This window comes from Sinocyclocheilus rhinocerous, unplaced genomic scaffold (genome assembly GCF_001515625.1).
Source record: "Sinocyclocheilus rhinocerous isolate Xijiao unplaced genomic scaffold, SAMN03320098_v1.1 scaffold412, whole genome shotgun sequence".
Lineage (NCBI taxonomy): Eukaryota > Metazoa > Chordata > Actinopteri > Cypriniformes > Cyprinidae > Sinocyclocheilus > Sinocyclocheilus rhinocerous.
Window position 1 is genome coordinate 75,609 of NW_015642498.1, and position 12,457 is coordinate 88,065.

Genomic DNA, 12,457 nt, shown 5'->3' on the forward strand with positions numbered 1-12,457 from the left:
ACGAGAAGTATGGCGGCCTCTAAGGCCTTCCTGGCAGGTGTCTCCATGCAGGACATCTGCGACGCCGCGGGATGTCCACGCCCCTGACCTTCGTCAGGTTCTATGACCTAGACATGCGAGCCACTCCCGGCTCCTCTGTTCTCGCGCCTTAGCTGTGCACGCTTCCACACTAGGCGAGATTGGAAAGTCTGGCGGCGTGGGCATTCTCGTTCCCTAAGCGTCTTCCGACACAGCTCGAGTTCCTGAAGAGGAACGTCTCAGGTTACGTATGTAACCATGGTTCCTCGAAGGAACGAGACGCTGCGTCTCAGAGCCATACTTTCGGCATCTCTGCCAGCGCTTGCTTCATTCCTAGAAGCTGACGCTGGTCTCGCCGCACGTGCTTTTATAGCTTCCTGGTCACTACGTCACCCGCCCGTGACGTCTCGCCCATCTATTGGTCTGATTACACATGAGGTTCAGAGCCGGTCACGCTGAAGGGCGTTCCCTAAGCGTCTTCCGATGCAGCGTCTCGTTCCTTCGAGGAACCATGGTTACATACATAACCTGAGACGTTCAAGATCATTTGCGATTCTTAGATTTCACATCTGAAAGAGAGGCATACGTGCGTTTTCGTGTGTACGTTCATTCTATGAATTACACGTATGCATATTTAAGAGATGATCGTAAGATCAAATTTAGGATGGTTTCTGTGCAACATTTTATAAATGAGGCCCATGAACTCTGTAGAGAATAATTTTATGAATATATTCACCATATAACATATTCATTATAATTTTTACTGTTCTTCGATGTTTAATTTATGTTTAATTCAAGTTTTTATGACAGCCACTATTTAAATGTACATTTAAAAAATGAAAATCTGGCATGTACTGTACCTAAAATATCCGAGATAATCGATATCGAATCGAATCGAATCAAATTGCAAGCTTGTGAATCAGAATGGAATCGAATCATGAAATTTGTGTTAAAACCCAGCCCTAATCGTTAGCATATTGTTAGCTGGAATTCACTACACAAAATTTGCCCATATTTCTGCCCCAATTTTCAATTTGGACGATGTCAACACTAGTTGCCGAAAGTCAGAGCCAGTCTACAGATATTGGGCAGTTGGAGGTGACAGATTTCACAGAAAATTGTGCAGTCAGTGGCAGGCACATTAGAATCAATTGAGAGTCGAGTCTCCCATGCACTTCGCATAATAATCATTGTCTATTTGGAGTTCATAGCTGCTGCCTATGTAGAGTGTTGCCGATCAGTTACTTCAGTTAAAATGCTACCTGTGTAGGCAGTAGACAGCAAGGCAGCTAGCTAGATTGCTTATATACTGGATAAGCATGTCCTATCAAGTAGTCACTCAAGAAATGCACTTTAATGAGTTTCTGTTTCTGGTTTTCTGATTGCAGTCACATAAACCGAAGGACTCAGTTTGAGAATCCAGTTCTAGAGGCCAAGAGAAGATTGCAACAGCAGCAGCAGATGCAGAGCCAGGGCTTGTCCTCTCTCCCCCTACCTACAGTCTACAGAGGTAAAGTATTATTGATATCCAATATTGATATCCAAAAATTAACAGTGTGGTACTAATGCAAATCTATGCAAATCTGATTAAACCATCATGGTGTTTCCAACCACCCTTGCTTAGGCACACACCGAAGACATCTTAATAACACTTATCTGCTCTCCATGCAATGACATGTTTAACATCAAATCTGCTGAAACTGTTGATTGAGGTTTGATATTCATGACTATTATTATATTTCTCCTGTGAGCTCAGTGTCTGTCTCTATAGTAACACAACTAAGCTCAGACATTGTCTTTGGTAGTGCACCATCTGTGTGTGAACTTATTGTTCAGAATATTACTTCCTTACAGCCATACCTTTGGTATGATTCATTTTACTTCACCCAAGAATGAAAACTCTGTCAATATTTACTTGCACTCGTGTTTTTCCAAAACTAACTGACTTTCTTGGAACACAAAACAAGACATTTTAAAGAACTTGTCTTTTTTCTGTGCTCTTACAATGAATGTTAACTGAATTTAAAGCATCTTTTGAAGATGCAAAAGCACCATCAAATATCAAAAAGTATCCATAGGATTTTATATATCAGCGAAGTCAGTTTTCTGTAAAAGTCATTATTCTCTGAATATGTTCCCCTCGGATGAGCTGTTAACCACTGTGACTGGATCATTGAGTCAGTAAACTGAAGCTGAGAACCAAATCAGTCTTGATTTGTTGACAAATCATTCTGACTGCTTCTTTTAACCTGATCATCTGATTTATTGGCAACATTTATTTGTAGATTGCTCATAACTGATTCTCTCAAGAACTTTCTCGAACAAGTCATGTTGACTGATCTTATATTTTCACAATACTGTTGCATGCTTTTTGAAGTTCGAAAGCTGTAATCTCCATTCTTTGTAATTGCTTGGGAAAAAACAGCCAATACATAATTCAAAATTTCTTCTTTTTTGTTCCATTAAAGAAAAAAAGTCATTCAGGTTTGGACAGACATAAGGGGGAGTAAATAATGACAGAATTTTCATTTTTGCATAAACTAATCCGCTAAATCTACCTGTACAGTCTATTCGAGCTAAGCCTGAATGCTTCCTGTTTTCATTGAGACTCAGTTATCCATTGAGAATGTGTCTCCTTTCATAATATGACCTTGGCCTGATTATGGTTAGAAGCGTTTCTTGCAATAATTCCTGTTTGTTAATCCATTCAGCATGGTCATGCTGTTACCCACATAAAGGTAAGAGGCAGAGTATGTTCAGCCAGAATGGCGTAAACAAGAAGAACTTTCTCTACCTTGTTTCAGTCCATCCTTCAGAGAGAGCATGCTGCACTGAAAACCTCCAACATGCCTACACTATATGGCCAAAGTATTACATGTGGGGCATCTGAACACCACATATGTGACTGATACACATTTAATGTCATAGCCATTAACAAGTAGTTGATCCTCCCTAACAGCTCTCACTCTTCTAGAAACACTAGATTTTAAACCATGTCTGTAGGGATTTGCTCCCGTGTAGACACAGTAGCATCAGTGAATGTCAGTAGCTGTGTTTCCATTACAGATTTGTGCAAAAACTTTTGCGTTATTTTATAAATATCGATAAAAGAAATATTGCAAAATGACAGCGTTTCCATTAACCAATGTTATGCGACTTAAACTTAATTTTTTCCTCTCACGGTAAGTCATGATGATGGAAGGAATTATCCAAGCATTAATGGCAAGGAAAGCCCCTTATACTTGAGAGCGGCCATGTATAAGGTGTTTCTTGGAGGTTATAAAGAATGATCATGAGATTTTACGTATGCCAGGTGACCTGTAATTGCGAAAAAACTGTTTATATTGCAGTTTTGTGAAATATTCCTTTTTCAAATTGCCTGAAAAACCGGGAGTTTTCGCGAAATTGACGTGGTCCCATTGGGTGTACTTTCAATTCACAATTTCAATTTGCGCAATTTGAAGGGTAATGGAAACGCAGCTTGTGTTCATCCCAGTGGTGTTCAATAGGAGATCAGGTTTGGTCTTTGTGCAGGCCAATCAAGTTCTCCCATACCAGAGTCATGTATATGTGGACTTACGTAGTCATTCTGGAGCAGAAAAGGACCCTTCACAAAATTGGAAATACTGTATACTGTTAGTGTCTGATCTTGTGTCCAAAAGAGAGAGGTTCAGTAGCTTAAGATTTTAGTATAAATGGACCACAGAGGACTTGGAAAGCATATGCTTGATCTGGGTGTTCAGTCTCTCAGATGCTCAGATGTTAAATGCAGACCAATTCAGAGTGTACTACTTTAATCTACAGGAAAGCTTCATCCTTCATTAGTAGATCAACCCTTGTGACAACCACAATTTGCCAAGTTCCTGGCTCAATATCCTTTGTTTGCCCTGGAACCGGTCCTAACCCTATTCCTAAACCCAACCATTACCATAACCACCCCCATAAACAAAAGGAAAATGATAGGATGGTAATGTTCTTGAAGCTTCAACCCTATCCTTAACCGTAAAATCCAATTGTTAGGAACATTGTTCCAGGACCAACAAGAATGTTTAACTTGGCAAACTCACCCTGGATTTCCTGTTGAAATGCAACTCTTTTATGTTCATAGTAGGCCAACTTTGTATCTTTTAATACCATTTATAGATTTCCTGTGTGAGTTGAGGCTCCAACTCCAGCCCTGTGCCTAGCTCTAAACCTAGTTCTAAAATCAGAGTGTTGGGAAAGTTGTTCCAGGTTCAACAAGGATGTTCAAGTTGGCAAAATCACCCAAGAACTCTTGTTGAAATGTAAATCTTCTATGTCCATAGTAGACCAACCTTGTATCCTTCAATTACATTTCTTGATTTCCTGTGTGAGTTGAGGGTTTTTCTTCTCTGTAACAGTGGAGGAGAGCTCCTCCTCTGCCACCTTACCCAGGGCCAGACTGGCATACGTGGGTCCCGCTCCCGAGCGCTCTCACAGTCTCACTGACCTGTCCGAGGCCCTCCTGTACCGGGCCGGTGTGTTTGGACTGCATGGTGCGTCCCTAGACCGGCGTCCCCTTGTGCAAGATAGGACTTCAGCAGGAGTCTATTTGCCTGGCCTATTTTTGCATAGTTATCAAAGGAACATTCTCTCAGTTTCTAAACCACTGAAGACTTTTTGTTGGCTTTTTTTGTTTTTTTTTGTTTTGTATTTAAATTTTTGCCTGTGCTTCCAGGATACTCATGAGTCCACCTACCCTGCTGAACAGACCAGTATAACTGGTCGCCATCATATGTTCGGCATGCTTTATAAAAAATGCCTACTGATTCCACAAGGTCAATTATCTAGTAGAGGATGGTCGCCAACAACATCCAACTAGTCAATTTGTGCGGGTCGACTAGTCAGATTTTTTATCTGGATTTTTTCCTTTAGCATCCAGTTTTAGCTTTAATATTTAACACTTTTAAGATTGAAGTTCTATTAGAATTAAGTTTAATATAATGATCTATTCATAATTTGGGGTTTATGTCATATATTTTGAAAGCACTATACACAGATCTATGCTTACTGACTGTTAGTGCTCTAAAGTGTTAGTCTCTGAAGATGTCACACAAACACTAACACCTCTTTCCAAGATCCAATCAACTCCCGATAGACAAAATCAAGTCCTGCTCTTGGGTTGTGAATGCCATTTTATGTTGACTTTAAGATCATCCAGACAGCCTAACAACTAACATCCCCATTATGTATATTAACAAACAAAGCTACTTTGGTCAACCAGCTGTGCCAGATGTTTTGCTGGTGCTTGTCCACCAGCTGGACCAGCACCAAACAAACATGGATCAGCATGGAAATTCATGCTGGTCTTTCAGCAGGGTATCTGGACCAGCTATTGTCCCTAACAAACGCATGGCAGAAACTGCTAAAGGACTAGACTTGGCCAAGATGGTGCTTAAAAATACTTAAGAACCTCTCAACTAGGAAAGCGAGATGGAGTGACTATGGCATCTTGTAACTCCATACTATGTACTGAAGTAGGCATCTCTTCAGTTTTGAAGAAGCAGCTCTTCAGTACAAAAGTCCTTGTTGGTGTGTGGTTACAGCGAAACGGCTTCTTCAGAACGGTTTTCAAGACTGCTTTTCTCCGCTCTGAGAGAGCAGAAGAACCGCTCTGCCTGTGCTGGTTCTTCTCCTGGCTTTTTTTTTGCTTAAGTCTTGGCTGTCCCGAGAGACGGCCCTGGACAAGGCTAAACACTGTTGAGTGTAACATTGGAGTCGGTTTAAAGAGCCAAAAGTGAGGTTTGAGCAAAAAACAAGCCATCATGTTCCACTCTGTTCTTGTATGTTTGGCTGCAAGCAGAGCGCTTGGCCTTCTACCCACAATTCCCCAGTGTGATGTGATCTGCTGCTTTTGATGGGTTTGGAGTGGCTTTTACAAAATAACCCATTAATTTCTGGAAATCTTCTGCTTGATTACAATCTCATGTTTCTATCTGCATTTCTTCACCCTGGCAGAAAAGCCTCTGTTCACACGGGACCCCACGCAGCTGAAGGGCAGCTTTCTGTCTTCAGCCCTGCAGAAAAGCAACATGGGATTTGGCTTCACTATCATCGGGGGTGACGAACCAGATGAGTTCCTACAGGTCAAAAGTGTCATACCGGATGGACCTGCTGCACAGGATGGGAAAATGGCTACAGGTAAACACACACACACTTGCAGGTCGATGTTTGAACGGCTCTAATGTGCTATTCACACTCAAACAGAGCTTCCAGCTGGCCAGTCTTTCTCAATCTCAGTAGTGCCCACACTACTGCTGAGGTTGCGGTGTGAATCTGTCATTTTATTGGGTGATAGTGTGTTAGGGACATCCAGGGGTTAAGAGCATTTATGAACAGTGTATTTATTGGCTTTGTGTGTTATCCACAGCAGGGCACGTGTCCATTAATCACAGAGGTGCTTTATGAACCCTGTAACTCCAGTCCAACCTAGTTGGAGTGTGACTGCGGCAGCATTACTCACACACACACACATACATCAGCATTGAAATATCTCCTACATTCAGAGGGACCCACTGTGCAGAGTTCAGAACATAGTCAATGCATCTCCCATGATGCCGTTTTATTGTATTATTGTTGTTGGTAGTTGTGGAAATTATCCTTTCTGCTCCTTTCCTCTCCTTTCTGCTCCTCTCTTCCAACCTTCATGCTCCCTCTGGACTCCTTGTCCTACTTATGCTGTTTTGCAGTCATACGCACACGCAGACAGTGCTGTGGAGGAGCTTCAGGTTACGCCAGTGTGAAATATTCAATTTTGCTGGATTAGGGAACTCGGAGAGGAAATCGAACACAGACACAAACGTCCTTCATATATGGACATACATACAGAACACGACCATCACTATTGTTGGGGAATATTACTTTTGAAAACCCTATGTAATTAAAATTTGAGTTGTGTTGATTTTAGCCAACGTGTGTTAGCTTTGAGGCTAATCTGTGTGCTAATTTACTCCGAAATTAGTTTTTAGCCAAGAACAACTTGACAAAAATATTAATGATTTATCCGATCCAATCAGATGGACTCTAGAATGAGAATGAAATACAGACTATTTTTGGTATGTTCTACACAAACTTCCTTTTTCAGCAGGACATATGTCAACACAATAAGCGATTCCATATTATTTGCACTTATTTATCACTATTTACAGAGCAAGTAGGGATGGGTTTAGTTCATTTTGTTGTGGCTACGACATATGAAATCATGGAACCTGACAATATGTAAAGGGCACAAGATATTATTTTGAGACCACAAAAGATAATAAAAATCCTTATTTAATAAGTAAACAGACCTGCATGACCACAGCAATCAGGGAATATTAGAAATGCAGGTAATTTTTTCATCTAACGCTCACATAATGTTAATCTTTAAAACCATTAGTAATATCAAAATTATTATTATTATACTGCATTTTAATACTGTACATTACAATCTAGATATAAATTGACTCACAACATTTAAATATGATTGATTTTAGTTATAGTGTTTTATTTTTCATTTATTTAGGCAAAATTGTTTAACATTTGTCAGTTATTAACCATAACATAAAGATAATTATTGGTTATTTGTTATTCAATTTGAATGTACACTATTATACAAGATTTTCTAATAATTAGAGCTATTCATTAGGGATGTTTGCTAAGGCAAGTCTCACTGTGATTATGTAACATGTTAAAAAAAACATTACTTCAACACTAACCACCACAAATAATCATAACTGTTTAACACCTCATCCACAAATTAACATTAATGTGACGTAAACATGCCACATATCCCTCTCTCTCTTGTCCTCCCGACTAGGTGTTTTCTTGATAAATTAAAACTATCATGCAGAGTGCTGGGATTTGCTACGTGACATGCTTCACTTCCTGTGTCTTAGAGCCCTGCTATCCGCCCCATCCACGCCCACTATAGATGCCTCTGTGGTGCTAATGTTTACTCTGCCCCTCGCAGCTGTGCCCGAGTCCTCTCATAAAGAACTTAACAAGCAGATAATGAGTTGAATCAGGTGCACCAGTGTGCTGCTGAGGGACAGGAAGCACACAAGTCATATGCCTGCTGGAGGATCTCTGCATTTGATGTTTAGAGCTTCATTTGTATAGAATGTCTATTGGGGCTCAGCAGCGATGTTTAGGGGATTGTGTATTGATTGTGTTTGCTTAGAATGCCAGTCACAGAGCAGTGCTCCTCTGGGTTTCCATGCATGCACAGACATAAGATGTCTCAGACGTTTGCTCCCAGAGCACTTCTTATGTTGTCTCACTGTCATTAGTTTTACACAGCCCCTCTTTCTCTTCAGAACAAGACTGTAGTTCAGAGTGTATTGTTGTTTTTTTAGTTAATATATATTTGATACAGCATTATATATTGATATATTTAATATTTAATAAGTTTAATAGGTAAAATATTTTTATATTGCAATTTCATTTTTCTACATGGAAAAAAATCTTAGTGTCAAAACAATTTCAGCGAAATATTGAAATTTCATGACATAGAAGAATAGTTATATAAAGTATAATTTCAGCCCAGTAAAATTTAAACATGTTTAATGTAAGAACTAAAATAGTACAAATGTAGTTAAAATCACTCAAGGCATGTTTGTCCCGCTGATTGTCATTAAATGAAGAAGAAAAATATTTAAGAATTTTAATTTTAATATAACAATAAGTAGCAATAAACAAAACAAAATATCCTCAAATAATAAATATATCTACTACATGAAAAAATGCTGCGCAAGGGCCATTTGAATGAATAATTAGATTAATTGAAACTGACCATATGAATTAAACTTACTGTACATTTTTGCTATTAATATTTAAATCAGACACACTATTAATACATCTCTATTTAAATGCTCTCATACTAGTCACATAAAAGGTGATAGCTATAACCCAGCCTTAGTTTGAAGTTTATTTACACAATTTTAGTGGCTCTTAAGCCCCGTTCACACCAAGAACTATAACTATAAAGATAACTATAAAGATAACGATATTAGCGTCCACACCAGCGAACGATATCGTCTGTTTATTCTAAGCGCACATGAGTCTGCCACTTTAAATTCTTGAGCTCGTTACAGCAGGATGGATTCTGATTGGCTGTCAGTGTTTTATCGTTCATCAGCTGGAAAAAAAATCGTTTTGAAAGTGATCACAACGATATCGTTCCTCTGTATCGTTATCGTTATAGTTGTGGTGTGAACTATGCTATTCTTTAATATTGAGAACGATTTTTAGAACTATATCTTTATCGTTATCTTTATAGTTATCGTGCTTGGTGTGAACGGGCCTTTATTGTCCAGTGTCATCATTATAAGGAAGCAGAACATAATATGGGAGTTGTTGAATCTTGAATTTTCGAAGTTTGAATTTTAAGTGGATGATAATGTCTTGTTTGTGGGAGTGCAGTGATCTGGTTTGCCCTGTGGAGCTTCGGCCCAGATTGATGCTGACATAAAACTAGGTGTGAAACAGCGAGGTCGCACCGATATCATTTGCTCTCTGGAAGCATGTGAAATTATTGATTGGAACACCAGAGGCTCTAGGCAAATGTCGAACGTATTTACTGAGATTAATTACAATTCCTGCACACAACACACAACAGTCAGGAGGGCACAAGCCTATCGATAGACGCGTTCGGCACTGCATGAAATATCTCTAGGAAACCTGTAGCACAACAGACACACCGGGTGAGACCCCGTGGTCATTTTTATCCCACAAATGCATTCGCCACATTTGCTGGAATATTGAGCATCGTCTCATTTCCATAATAATTGCATTTCTGATATTTAATTCTTTGTCAGCATTCAAAGATGGAGGGCAAAGCCTATATTTGGCCCGAAACATACTCTACGCAAATGTAAACGCAAGCTCAATTTCACATTCTGGCATGAGTGAACAAACATTGGAAGGACTGGTAAACTTCTTGATAGTTGAAGATCACAATTAAGTCCTGAGGTATGGCGATACTTCAGGATTGAGAAAAGGATTGAGTAGGTCCCTCAAATTGTTCCTTCAACTGGTGTGCTGTAATTGTCACAGTTGCCAGGGGAGACGACATGCATAAATATTGAATGACTGCAATTGTTGCAATTTGGTTAGAAAGTTTTTCATCCTGATTAGACAGACTGTTCTTATTGGGTAAAATGTATTTTTCCCCTCAATAGCTCTGTTTCAAAAACTAGAGCCGTTTTGCTGTCAGTTTTCTTTTTCGTCGGGCAAAACGATTGATTTGGAACATTCTTCACAGGCAGTGAGCCACACAAATGGTGCTTTTCATGTGAAGCACACAGGAGATTTGACTCCTCTAGTTAAGCAATCTTAAAGGAATACTAATGGTGTTTAATGATAAGTTGGAACCAATCCTAAACAGCCCAAATGAGATAAGGTTCAAAAATAAGTTTCCAAATAAGAATGGAAAAAATCTAATGAATAAACTTTTTCTGAGAGAAAAAAAATAATAAAACAATGGAATTTCAGTGTATCCAGCTGGATCTTATATGACTGTTAGGGTTAACATTCTTAAAGGGTTCGTATTCTCAGTAAGCTTGGTTCCAAATTATGATAAAAACTTTACTAGCATTTCAGTTGATTGCTATTTCCATGGTCAAAATGTATAGTTTAATTTTACCATGTTACTAAGCTAATGACTTAGCACTCTCATAAGCACAACAATACACAGCACACACTAATATTGGAGCATATTGTCAAAATATTTAGTTTAATATTAGCATGTTGCTAAGCTAATGGCTCCACATTCTCATTTGCACAAAAATACACAGCTCACACAAGTAATGAAGCAGATAGTCAAACTTGATATTTTTACATTAGCATATTGCTAAGCTAATGAATTAGCACTCTCATAAGCACAACAATACACAGCACACACAAATAAATTGTGCAGATAGTCAAAATAGTTAGATATTAGCGTGTTGCTAAGCTAATGGCTCCACATTCTTATTGGCACAAAAATACACACAGAACTTACCCTATGAAAATTAACCATGGTTTCATTGTAGTAAAAGTGTAGTAACCATGGTTCTTTGGCGTATTGATTACCATTTGTATAACCACAGTTTTACTACAAAATCCATGGTTAAACTATGGTTAGTGCAGAAAAACCATGGTTAATTTGCAGTTACCATGGTTTAACTATAGTAACCATGGTTTTATCTGTAAACCCATGGTTAATTTCCGTAAGGGTTAGCACTCATAAGCACAAAAATACACACAAATAATGAACGCATAGTTGATTTGTAATTATTATTTGTAATGAACTTGTATCAGTACTTTTCTTAACTGAATCAAATATAAGAATCAACCATTTTTTGACCCGTCCACCATCTTGGATCCATTTTATCACTGTGCTCATTGCAATGCTTTCTGGGAATGTGGTATCTTGTAAAGAAGTATAATTATGTTTAAGGTAATTATGCCTACCTTTTGAATCAGCCTTGGCTTCTGGTCCATATATATACCTACCAAAGTTAACATATGCTAATATATCTTTTATTTGTGTGTAATTGTTTTCCAGGAGACGTGATTGTCTACATTAATAACGTCTGCGTCCTGGGCACCACCCACACTGACGTTGTGAAGCTTTTCCAGTCGGTGCCAATCGGACAAAGCGTAACCCTCGTCCTTTGCAGGGGTTACCCTCTTCCGTACGACCCGGAGGACGCAGCCAGCACTTTGCTGTCCCCCCTCGGCCTGATTGATCGCCCTCTGCTGGTCAACGGACGGAATAGCTACGACAGCTACATGGAGTACATCTCCCGCACTGCTCGCTTCGTCGACCCAATGCAAGCGATGTTGGCGCAGCCCCACCCTGGAGACACCCACCTGGATGCAGGACCGCTGGAGGACTGCGTCTCAATGGCGTCTTCAGGAGCAGCCGGAGGAGAGCTGTTAACAGTTACCATGGTGAAAGGGGCGGATGGGTTTGGATTCACCATAGCAGACTGTAATGGAGGACAGCGGGTGAAGCAGATTCTGGAGGCGCAGGGATGCCCGGGGCTGTGCGAGGGTGATCTGATTGTGGAAATTAACCAGCAATCCGCGCTAACGCTATCACACACACAGGTGGTGGAGCTGCTAAAAGAGTGTCCTGTTAGGGCGGAGGCCACGCTGGTTGTGCAGAGAGGAGGGACAGGTAAGGAGGCTTTTAAATGTTTTTGGGTTTTGTGTGTATTTTCACGACCTAAAATATGGAAAGGCCCCTTAATTGGTCGATTAGTCCATCTTGCCCTTCTTAGCAGTTTTATAATTCACTCCTCGGCTTTCTCAAAGCGCCGAGTCACGCTGAAGAACAAGCTGTTTCTGCTTTCTATGACCTTCGCTGTGCAAAAAAGCACTGTGGGTAAAAATAGTCTCTTGACACATAATTAGAGTAGTGTACAAACATGCATACGCACTACCTGTGTGC

General features: G+C 39.7%; 1 protein-coding gene across 1 annotated transcript in view; it reads left to right on the plus strand.

Moving 5' to 3' along the window:
- Positions 1-12,457, plus strand: part of LOC107755877 (membrane-associated guanylate kinase, WW and PDZ domain-containing protein 2-like) — an 88,657-nt gene that overhangs the window by 30,979 nt on the left and 45,221 nt on the right. The window contains exons 7-9 of the mRNA XM_016572837.1: positions 1,407-1,528; positions 5,998-6,180; positions 11,567-12,184. Coding sequence (XP_016428323.1) covers positions 1,407-1,528; positions 5,998-6,180; positions 11,567-12,184 — 923 coding nt within the window. The remainder of the gene's footprint in view (positions 1-1,406; positions 1,529-5,997; positions 6,181-11,566; positions 12,185-12,457) is intronic.